Consider the following 10,883-nt stretch of genomic DNA (forward strand, 5'->3'; position numbering starts at 1 on the left):
TGCAGCTTATCCAGGATGGCACATCAATGCGAGCTGTGGCAAGAAGGTTTGCTGTGTCTGTCAGCGTAGTGTCCAGAGCATGGAGGCGCTACCAGGAGACAGACCAGTACATCAGGAGACATGGAACATCCTCCAGCATGACCGGTTTTGCAGTGGGTCAGTCATGATGTGGGGTGGCATTTATTTGGGGGGCCGCACAGCCCTCCATGTGCTCGCCAGAGGTAGCCTGACTGCCATTAGGTACCGAGATGATATCCTCAGACCCCTTGTGAGATATGCTGGTGCGGTTGGTGCTGGGTTCCTTCTAATGCAAGACAATGCTAGACCTCATGTGACTGGAGTGTGTCAGCAGTTCCTGCAAGAGGAAGGCATTGATGCTATGGACTGGCCCGCCCGTTCCCCAGACCTGAATCCAATTGAGCACATCTGGGACATCATGTCTCGCTCCATCCACTGTGGTTGCACCACAGACTGTCCATAAGTTGGAGGATGCTTTAGTCCAGGTCTGGGAGGAGATCCCTCAGGAGACCATCCGCCACCTTATCAGGAGCATGCCCAGGCATTGTAGGGAGGTCATACAGGCACGTGGAGGCCACACACACTACTGAGCCTCATTTTGACTTGTTTTAAGGACATTACATCAAAGTTGGATCAGCCTGTAGTGTCGTTTTCCACTTTAATTTTGAGTGTGACTCCAAATCCAGACCTCCATGGGTTGATACATTTGATTTCCATTGATCATTTTTGTGTGATTTCATTCATTCAGATCTTGGACGTGTTATTTTAGTGTTCCCTTTTATTTTTTTGAGCAGTGTATATATATATAGAGAGAAAGAGAGAGTCTTTGAAAAACACTCAAAATATGGTGGCACACTAAATTAAATAAAGACATTCCCCACCACTTTTTAGAATGATAACATTAATGCGGTTATAGAAACAAACTTCTACTTCTACATCCTGGGAATACTCATCAAAGGTGCAATGACGTGTAGAGCCTGAAAAGCAAAACAATAAATGAAGCAAACTATCAGTACGTCCATTTGGATGTCCGATTTCATTTCACTCCAGGATGGCTCCACATTATATCTTGTTTATAGCTGCACTCTATGAACCACACCATTTATTTTCACCCATAACGACAATCCAGCCTGTGCCCTTGTGATATCATAAATCGAGGAAAGGAAAATATCTTTCCAAGTCCACCTCTCTTGTTCGCTATACATAGACTGCAGCAGCATTCAAATGGAATGAGCTGCAAAATGGACTTCAAAAGAACTGTGGCACAATCTGCAATGAATCCAAATCCCAGTGTTCAGTGCTTGGAGGAGAAAAAGCGCTCTTGGTTGTTGTTAGCTAATTATAACCCACTGTATCTGTGCAGTGGTTTCAAGTACTTAAAGGGATACTTCGGGATTTTGGCAATGACGCCCTTTATCTACTTCCCCAGAGTCAGATGAACTGGTGGAGACCATTTTTATGTCTCCGTGTGCAGTTTGAAGGAAGTTGCTGACTAGCGCTAGAGAAATGACTAACTAGCGTTAGCACAATGACTGGAAGTCTATGGGTATGTGCTAGCATTCCAACTGCCTCTGATCTGGCGGACACACTAAACACACAGGCTTTGTTGTAAATTTCCCCCTGGCTAGCCGTAAATAAAACAAAAAAAAGAAAATTGTGCCGTTTGGTTTGTTTGCTTAACATAAGGAATTTGAAATTATGTATACGTTTACTTTTGATACGGGTATTATTTTAAATCAAATAATTTTGTACTTTTACTCAAGTAGTATTTTAATGGTGACTTTCACTTTTACTTGAGTCATCTTCTATTAAGGTATCTTTACTTGTACTTAAGTATGAAAATTGGTTACTTTTTCCACCACTGTATCTGTGTAACTCTGACAGTATGGGAGAACATGACAGGGTGCAAAATCAGATCATGTTTGATGGTAAGATGGTGGCGGCTGCCTCAGTACACAAAAGTGCTATCTAGAACTTTTAAGGGGACCCTTTGAATAACCCTTTATGGTTCCAGGTAAAACACTTTTGGGACCCACCCTTTCTACAGAGGGTTCTACATGGAACCCAAAAAGGTTATAACTTGAACCAAAAAGGGTTCTACATGGAACCAAAAAGGTTTCTGCTATGGGGACAGCTGAAGAAACCTTTTGGAACCCTTTTTTTCTAAGAGTGTAGATATACTGCAGCTACAGATGTAGGATCTTAATTGATCACTCTGTTGTTGCTGAGAATGTTCCTGCACCGCAGGAAATGCAGATGAGCTTAATGATATACACAAATTCACTTAACACCTGCACTAACGCACGGTTACATTCACATTATTTCACTTTTCTCGTAGCCTAATTTTGGTCAGCTAGTAGCCTAACCACTGATCATGCAACATTATGGACTAAACATTCAAATCCTGTCGATGCAGAATAATTTTCCTGCGACGATACGGGTCAAATTAAGATCTTACACCCGTATATATGCATTCTCTGTCTGAACATGGAAGCTGAGCCCAGCTGCCAGTCAAAGTGAAGGGAGAGAAAGCTACTTCACTGGCTCTATACTTGGCCCACAGCAGTGCAGTGACGGACAATGCTAATAGGCCTATGATGCATTACCAGCCCGTCCTGGTTTCACAGCTGACGCTGCCTCTGCATAACAATGCTACATGAGTCATACTGTGGTGGGCCTATGGTCTATAGTCTGAATAGGCTCTTTGAAATGAGAGGGCTGTCTTTGACGATGCTATCAGTGATGATGGTGTCTGTTCTTCCCTCATTAGCTTGTGTTGACGATGTTGATGAGAATGGAGATTGGTAACGGGGAGGGCAGCCATAGAAGCAGGAGCAGCCAATCAATGTGCGTTGATATGACACCTACCTCCTATATCTGGTCGCAGTTTGTTATCGTAGCCATCTAGTAGGCTGTTTAGGATGTTGGTGACATCGCTCTCGTACACTTTGGGAGTCAACACCCAAGTTTTGTTTGTCACTTCATCATCGTCGTTTTCAGTCTGGATGGAGCTGAGGAGAGAAAATGGGAACAGAGGAAATATGAATAAATTATTTTTCCACCAGCACTATAAGCAGCGAGGTCAAATGAAAAGAGGGAAAATCAGCAACTTTCTACAACATCAGCACAGCAAAGACCACGACATCACGCTAGGCTAAGCTTGCTATGTGTTTAGGCTCTGTTCTTACAAATGTGCACTTCCCTCTGGTTGAAATCAAAGGACAAGCCAGAAATGGGATAAAAGGGCAGAACTCCTGCTGATCGCCACTGATCTCTATGTGTTGCCCTACATGAACGTCCTCACAAACTGACACCAGTCCCACAGCGCAGCTGGAACTGAGGATGACGGCAATGAATAGTGCCATAGTCCCCAAAAACACAGTTGTGAGAAAAAACTGGACGTGAGAACGTTCCGTTACCAAAACCCTTTCATAAAACATTGAATAAATGCAAGGCTACAAACATTTGATCTGCTGTTCCATTTCTGGGATTTTGTAAAGACAACCAAGAGTGCCCGTAGTCCCCAAAAACCCAGTTTGGGGAGAGAGCACTCTCTTTTCAGTGCTCAAGCAGAAGGGTCAGTCTTGTGACTTGGCTCACATCTGTAAAACATCTCAATGCATTAAGATGTCTCAACAATCCTCAGAAACGTTTGCTTCACTCAGCCAAGAGTCAGCTAACTGAATTGCATGCAGAATAAAAAGGTGTTTTGCAATGGGTCTGGGAAACGGAGGCTGGAGACATGCATAGGCTAATAATGGTGCATTGGAGTACACCACAGATGAGCTTGATCTAGAAGTGCTAACGGCAACAAACTGCCATGAAGTGTGTGATCAGCCTAACAAACACAGATCGTGGGTTCTGGGAGGTTGTTACTGCCAATGGCACAATAGGATGGAATATGAAGGATATAGATTGTATCAAAACTCACAGCTCCAGAGCTCACCCCAACTCAGTAACCATGGAATCTGAGGGATATATAATAAAACAACCTTGAGAACAGCCAGCCACCGGAAGCCCTTTGAGCAGAGAGGCTTTTGAGCTTGGAAAAATGTTTCCATGGTGCAAAAACAAAAGACACACATCACATATCTCTCTAATGGCTTTTTCATGCACTTAGGTATGGTGCAGGATATCGTGTTTTGACTACCAGTCTTCCTCAGGCAGCGTTAAGTGCTCAATATTCCTATATGGCGTCACCACCCTCACATTAAAACTTCATAGATGGATTCAGGACGGCTTGGATCTTGGACACTGTAAATGGATCTGATTCAAATCATAGAACTAGAATGTACGTTGAAATAGAATGAACATTTTAGATCTGTGGGTTTTAATCTACTACAGAGTTGAGCCAATGGAGTTCAGGTGCTGTTGCTCGGTTTTAACAGAACTCTGTGCTGTCAATGGAAGTCCTCCAGAAGTGGCTGGGTGAAAGAGAAATCTGTGCATGTACCTCAGACAGATTTGAAGTATCAGTGGTTCATTTGGTAAAGGGAGGCCCATCAATATGTCCAAGCTAGAGTGTGATGCTGGAGTGCACTGGAGTGCACTAATGTTATTGTAGCTACCTCTATTGAGAAGGGCCTAGCGAACCACAAGAGGGCTGTTTCCTATTGTATACTCAAATGTTTGAATTGTCTTTTACGGTGGTTGCATCATGTGAAAACTGCTATCAGATGAAAAGAGAACTCAAATGTCAGCATGTGAAACACGGTCTTCGTGAAACCATTTAGGATGTATTTGAAAATGCAGGTTACTTGAGTTCTGTTAAATATGCTGCCTGATTACATGTTTATCAAGAACCGATAATGAATCAAATACCAATACACATTTAAGACACCCAAATCAGTGACTAAACCATACTTTCAAATGTCACAAAAAAGGCGGTGGTAATTTCGATGTATACTTAAAATGGTCTCTTGAGCATAATATTATCATGTTGAAAAATCCCTGCTTCCCTGTTGATAGTATGTCACATTTCCGTAAGCTATCATTTCCCTGTGTTTGTGACTGTGGCTAATGCTGGCACGGCCCTCCGAACTCTCTTCCCATGCAGCCAACCACACACAAGACACTAGGCAATCACTAGTCACCATTCTTACAATCATTACACCTAATGAAGACTCATTATGCTAGCTAGCACAATCTTAATGAAATACAATAACACAAACTGCCTTAATGGCGGTCCTCATACCACTTTCCGTGTCATTGCTATAGTGAAGGTACTGGGATATCCCTGGTGGAACAAGGTGAAAATGCCTATGTTTGTTCATTTCATGGAGAGTGAGATTGCAGTTTAGCAGAGATATTGTAAAATGGCTTCCCTCCCGGTGCCCTGTCCTGAGGACACAGAGCTATTAGTGATAGATCAACTGCCTTGATTAGCTCACCTCTTGCAGCAGCGATATTCGTGGACTCAGATGATCCTAACTAAATGGAATCAGACCGATTAGAAACATGAGGATTTTTTTTCCAACAATAAAAAAAAATGAAAAAGAGATGTTCTCAATGAGACTAACCTGGAAAAATAAAGGTTAAATAACTAAATAAACAATGATGATATAAAACCTAGGGCAGATTAGGCCAATTTGAGAGGCACAAGACGCTTGGTTTCATTTGTATAAACAGTTCAGATAAGAAAAAGGGACCAGAAGGCCTATACACAGGTTTGTGAGGGAACTGACGAAGAGGAGTAGTAGGAAGGATCGGAGGACCAATGCGCAGCGTGGTAAGTGTGCATAGCTTTTAATTAAGTACTAGAACACTGAACAAAACAATAAATAACAAACGAACAGTCCCGTAAGGTGAATGACATAAACGCTAAACAGGAAATAATCATGCACAACTCAAAAGTGAAACCAGGCTACCTAAGTATGGTTCTCAATCAGGGACAACGATTGACGGCTGCCTCTGATTGAGAACCATACCAGGCCAAACACAGAAATCCCAAATTATAGAAAAAGGAACATAGACTGCCCACCCCAACTCACGCCCTGACCAGACTAAAACAAAGACAAAACAAAGGAACTAAGGTCAGAACGTGACAACTAGCTAGCAGAAGATGGCAAATCCAACACACTGAGGCTCAGTCCCTCCAGGATTTCTCTGGGATTTTTTGTGATATTTTCAGGCAAAAATGTTTTTGCTGCAGCAATTCTGACATTTTTGCATGGAAATATGCAATGGTTTTGTCCAATTTGTCGCAAAAAAATGCGTTGATGAAGGAAAACGTTTTGTTGACGAGTCGCTTGATTGAACCATGTTCTGCTGTAAATGTGCGGCGATTGGTTGAAATTGCAAGCTTTTATTTTTGTACTGCGGTGATGGGTCAGTTTTCTGCGATAATATTGTGACTAACAGACTTTTTTTATGCGGAAATAGTACAGTGACGGGTATAATGTGCAAGCCCTCCCATAACATGCAGGGAATTCTGAAACAAAACAAAAGTGATAGCAGAATCCCGGAAGGCCTGAAAGCTGATAGGTTAAAACAGAAAAGTTAAATTGAAAGATGGGACTACCTAGGCCTACTGTAATTCCCTACACATTAAGTGTCGTGCAGGTGGGAATTTAAGGAAGTAGGTTATATAAATGCTTTTTCACAGTATCATCCTCAGTTTACCCACTACAGTAGGCTTATGCCCTGTGCCCTGTGCCCTTTGAAAATAAACTTGCTTTTTAGGATTAAGAATAGGCCCTATTCAGTGTCTTTCAGGATCATTGTAAAACATCATTGTAAAACACTACCCGCAGGCTAAAACAGCAGTGACCATCCTGAGATACCTCACCGTCAGCGGTATCTTATGCACCAGGAAAATGAAGTGTCTAATGTAAAAGCATATATAAATCCCTATGGTCCTACTTCAGGATTATTGTAATACCGACTGGAAGGTCCTGGCTACATGTGTTATCAGTTCAACACTGAGACCCAAATCACAGTCGTATCCCAGAATCTAAAATTGTCCTCACATTTCCCCCATGGGTATCTGAGAGAACAAACTCTGAGTCATGGCGGAGAAGTAAAGGTTTTACCTATATATTACATTACCTATGTATTACATTACATTACCTATACATTACATTACCTATATATGACATTACGTTCTTCACATATAAATGCTTTCAACCAGGGAGAGAGAAGATTCATCTCTTCGTATTTTGTGAACAATTGTAAAAATGTGTTTCCGAAAATAAGGCAGACATACCCAAAGCACATAAATAGATGTGCATGGCCAAACCTACAGGCCTTTCTATCTCCAATTCCTCCCATCAAAGAAAACAGAAAGAGCCAGCCACTTCATTGAAGTTTTGCCCTTTAGAGACGTGAGACACCTTTAGGTCATTATAACATAGACATTCTGAGTGATCACACTATAGATGCAGTTTGTCTGCCATATAAGTTGTGTAATAGCAACAGATGCTATGATCAGGGCCAGTTTAACCCAATGGGCAACATGGGCTCCAACCCAGGGCATTGCTTCTGGCATGCCCATACAGTGACTTACTTGACTTAAGCCCTTGGTTCCTATAAGCCTGTTGACAAATGTCCTCCATATGCCATACTGTAGTTGTGTATTGTTGTCATCTTTAACAAAAGGAAATTCAACCTGTCCAACATACATCCAACATTGTTGACTATGTCAAGTGAGATGAAACAGCGAGCGGACACATTGAGAGGAGCAAATTAACAATAGATATTTTGACAGTAGCGCCATGCTGTGTTTTTGCTGTACTGGAGCTCTGACTTGACCATCTAGTTAGTACATGGTGTGGGTACAGTGTGATTGCCTGAAATGGTTGCATAATGTATCAAACACGACACATTTATTTGATAAGGCACACCAATGTGATACAGCTTAATACACCTATTGTTTTCTATGCCTCTGGCCTAGGGCCCACCTTAATCCAGCACTGTCAGGGCATGGCTTAATAATCATATTGTGATAATCCACTCAACACAGATTACCTGACCTGTGATGATCTATTGGCCTTTTGAAATCAGAGACATCACAACACAAAATGCCTGGGTGGGGTGGGGTCCAAGGGAGGGCCACTAGGCTACAGGTAGTCTCTCATTGTGACACTACTTCGTGCTGGCAAGGCCTTGGCACTTCCTGGGTTTACAGATACTTCCTGGGGATTACATCAGAGGGCATGTGTTTCCCCTGGGTGCCGACGCTACCAACAGTGAACTATGGGTGGTCGTGGAGCATGGCCCAGTATACTGTAAACCAAATAGTTGGAGTGGAAGTTTGTTATTGTTATGACTATCTTATTGTTATGAATATCTTATTGTTCCTCACAGTGGTTTCATAGGTCATACTCAGTATTGAGATTCAAATAGCTAGTAAGGAAATTGTAGGAACAGCTATACCCTTCAAATAAATGTGTCAAAATAAAATCCCTATGCCTTTTGTAGGGACAGGCCAACCCTTATGTTGTACCTAGCCTTGACAGCCAATACAGTGTTTCTCTTTCACAGGTGTCTATGTATGTATCATGTAAGTATTCCTCCTAGAATTTACTAACTAGAATGCATCTTTACGGTGTCTTTCTTTGATAAACATGAGCCGCAATCAAGGTGTTCATTACATGTCACGCATCTAATTAACATGCTCGTGTGATCTGTGATATGACATAACCAAAGTACCCAGATGCATATACAGATCCTACTGTACATTTCGGAACTCTTAACCACAGAATCCTTTTAAATTAGGGTTGAATCACATTAATAAAGTCCGAAATATGTGTGAATACAATTGCGCACACAGTGCAGACATTTTAATCTGGGCCAGAGAGCTCCATGGTCACATTTTCCACGATGGTGATTGAATGAACACTGATCTATCACCCTCCATTTCTCACCCTCAAGGAGCACACAAGACAGAAGCGATGTGAGCCCTTAAACCATCTGCTTCCTTCTCAAGTGTTCATATTCTCTTGGTGCAAATGGCTGCCTTTTCGTGACAAGTCAACTGAGCATTTTCTTTCCACAGATTCAGGAGTTGGCAGTGAATCAGTATTAATATTCTCAAACGTTAAGGCATCAGGGTGGTCGTAGTCACAGTCCATCACCTTAAAAACATGCTGGGAATGGTGATGCTTTGGATCTTGGAACATAAGGAACATACATCAATAGACTATGCCTTCACCAGGTCTTCACATGTGCAATTAGGGTATACAGTACATGCAAAAAGTAGCTTACATTTACAATGGTTCAATATATAGATATGGTATGCTATTTTATACATATTTGTTCATGGCAATGGCTTTAACTATTATTCAGATCTGAATAGCATTGCCCAGTAGCCCACAGAACCGTGATTATATTCCTTCTACAGCGAATACACCCGTGGAAATAATGGACATCCTGCAGATCCTCCCCAAAAACGGCTCTATTGGAATCACGTTAAACATTACAGTGAACTCGTATGGCGGGGCCAACACTACCTAACCAACCTGTTAACATCTCATTACAATGTGTGAAAACAATGGTTGACACGTAGCCTAACTAAACGAGTTCTGGTTCTGTAACAAGCCCCTATAATAAGCGACAGTGTATGGTCGTGTCTGAGAGAAAGCATAAGACGAAGATTCGAGAAAACATAACATGTTGAAATAACTGGGCTGGGCTCTCATTCTAGGAAGCAAAAAACAACATATTCGCCCGGCCATACATGTATCTGGTGTCGGCATTTTAATAAAAGCCTTACCTTGTAGGAAGATGAGCGAATAAAAACACCCAGAGAAATAGCTTCACCGGGAAGGAAGCATTCGCCATCGCTGTCGAGCATTTAGATGCTAAATTTGTAGGAGCCATTATCACCATCTTCTTTTCCTCTTTATTGCAGATGGACGGGTCCCCTTATTTACTGTCTATCCTCACGGTGATACATTACGCGAATAGCATAAGCGGCTCGCGTTAGCATTCGGTTTGGGAAAATGTAGACCTGCTGCAGTGTTGAGGAAAACGGTCACAAAACTGATTGAATCGAAGCAAGCTTGACCGATCATACGAAATAATAGTAAAAACTACATAAATACAACGGTTCCGGAATAGCCTAATATCCCAAATCTGAGAAATATATTGGATCGTCAGTCTGAATGCAGATTAACTCTGGGGTCAAAGAGGAACGGATGCACGTTGCTGCAGCACAGATCAACACATGCGTGGTTTCATCGCGCGGAAGCAGATATGTGGAGAGATGAACATAAACCTTAGCTTGCTACTATCCTTAAAATATGCACCCTAAATCGTTTTGGTTGCTATTTTGCTAGACTAGAAATGCCGCATAAAATGTTGAGAGAGAGTTGGTTTGGCAGGTTTGAGCGTCCGACAGACGTGTATTCAATTGGGTGGTACTAAATAGATCCAGCAAACAGCTGATATGGCGGTAAGAAGTATGCTATAGCTAAATCGTTCACATAGTAAACAATGGTCACAATATGTATTTCACTGAGCTGAAAATGTAATCTAGGCAAGTTGCCACCATGTACAGATCCCCTACGGTTTTGCTTTCAGCACCCCGGACAGCTCCCCCCCAGGTTTCCGCTTGCGATTGCAAACCTATTATCAAGAATTACGTTACGATGGTTGTGAAATGAAGATTTTATTTTATTTTATTAATCTTCAAAATGGAAGCTAGACTATGACATTGTTTTTTTTTTTTGCAAATGGGTATATTTACATAGGTAAGAAAATGTATGACACGTTTTAGTTGTCAAGGTGCTTGATACAGGTTACACATTTAGAAAAAAAGGTGCTATGTAGAACCTAAAAGTGTTCTTCGGCTGTCCCTTAATGAGAACCCTCTTGAATAACCCGTGTTGGTTCCTAGTAGAGCCCTTTTGGTTCCAAGTAGAACC

The 10,883-nt window shown here is 41.8% G+C and overlaps 1 protein-coding gene across 3 annotated transcripts in view; it reads right to left on the reverse strand.

The window, feature by feature from the left end:
* Positions 1-10,503, reverse strand: part of LOC118390876 (gamma-aminobutyric acid receptor subunit gamma-2) — a 71,045-nt gene extending 60,542 nt beyond the window's left edge. For 2 of the 3 annotated variants that reach the window (XM_035781589.2, XM_035781587.2), the window contains exons 1-2: positions 9,731-10,503; positions 2,887-3,029 (exon numbers count right to left, since the gene is read on the reverse strand). In XM_035781589.2, the coding sequence (XP_035637482.1) occupies positions 2,887-3,029; positions 9,731-9,846 (259 nt within the window). In that variant the 5' untranslated portion in view covers positions 9,847-10,503. The remainder of the gene's footprint in view (positions 1-2,886; positions 3,030-9,730) is intronic. The other variant, XM_035781588.2, reaches the window with a different exon arrangement.
* Between the last annotated feature and the right edge of the window lie 380 nt (positions 10,504-10,883).

Source organism: Oncorhynchus keta, chromosome 12, assembly GCF_023373465.1.
Source record: "Oncorhynchus keta strain PuntledgeMale-10-30-2019 chromosome 12, Oket_V2, whole genome shotgun sequence".
Lineage (NCBI taxonomy): Eukaryota > Metazoa > Chordata > Actinopteri > Salmoniformes > Salmonidae > Oncorhynchus > Oncorhynchus keta.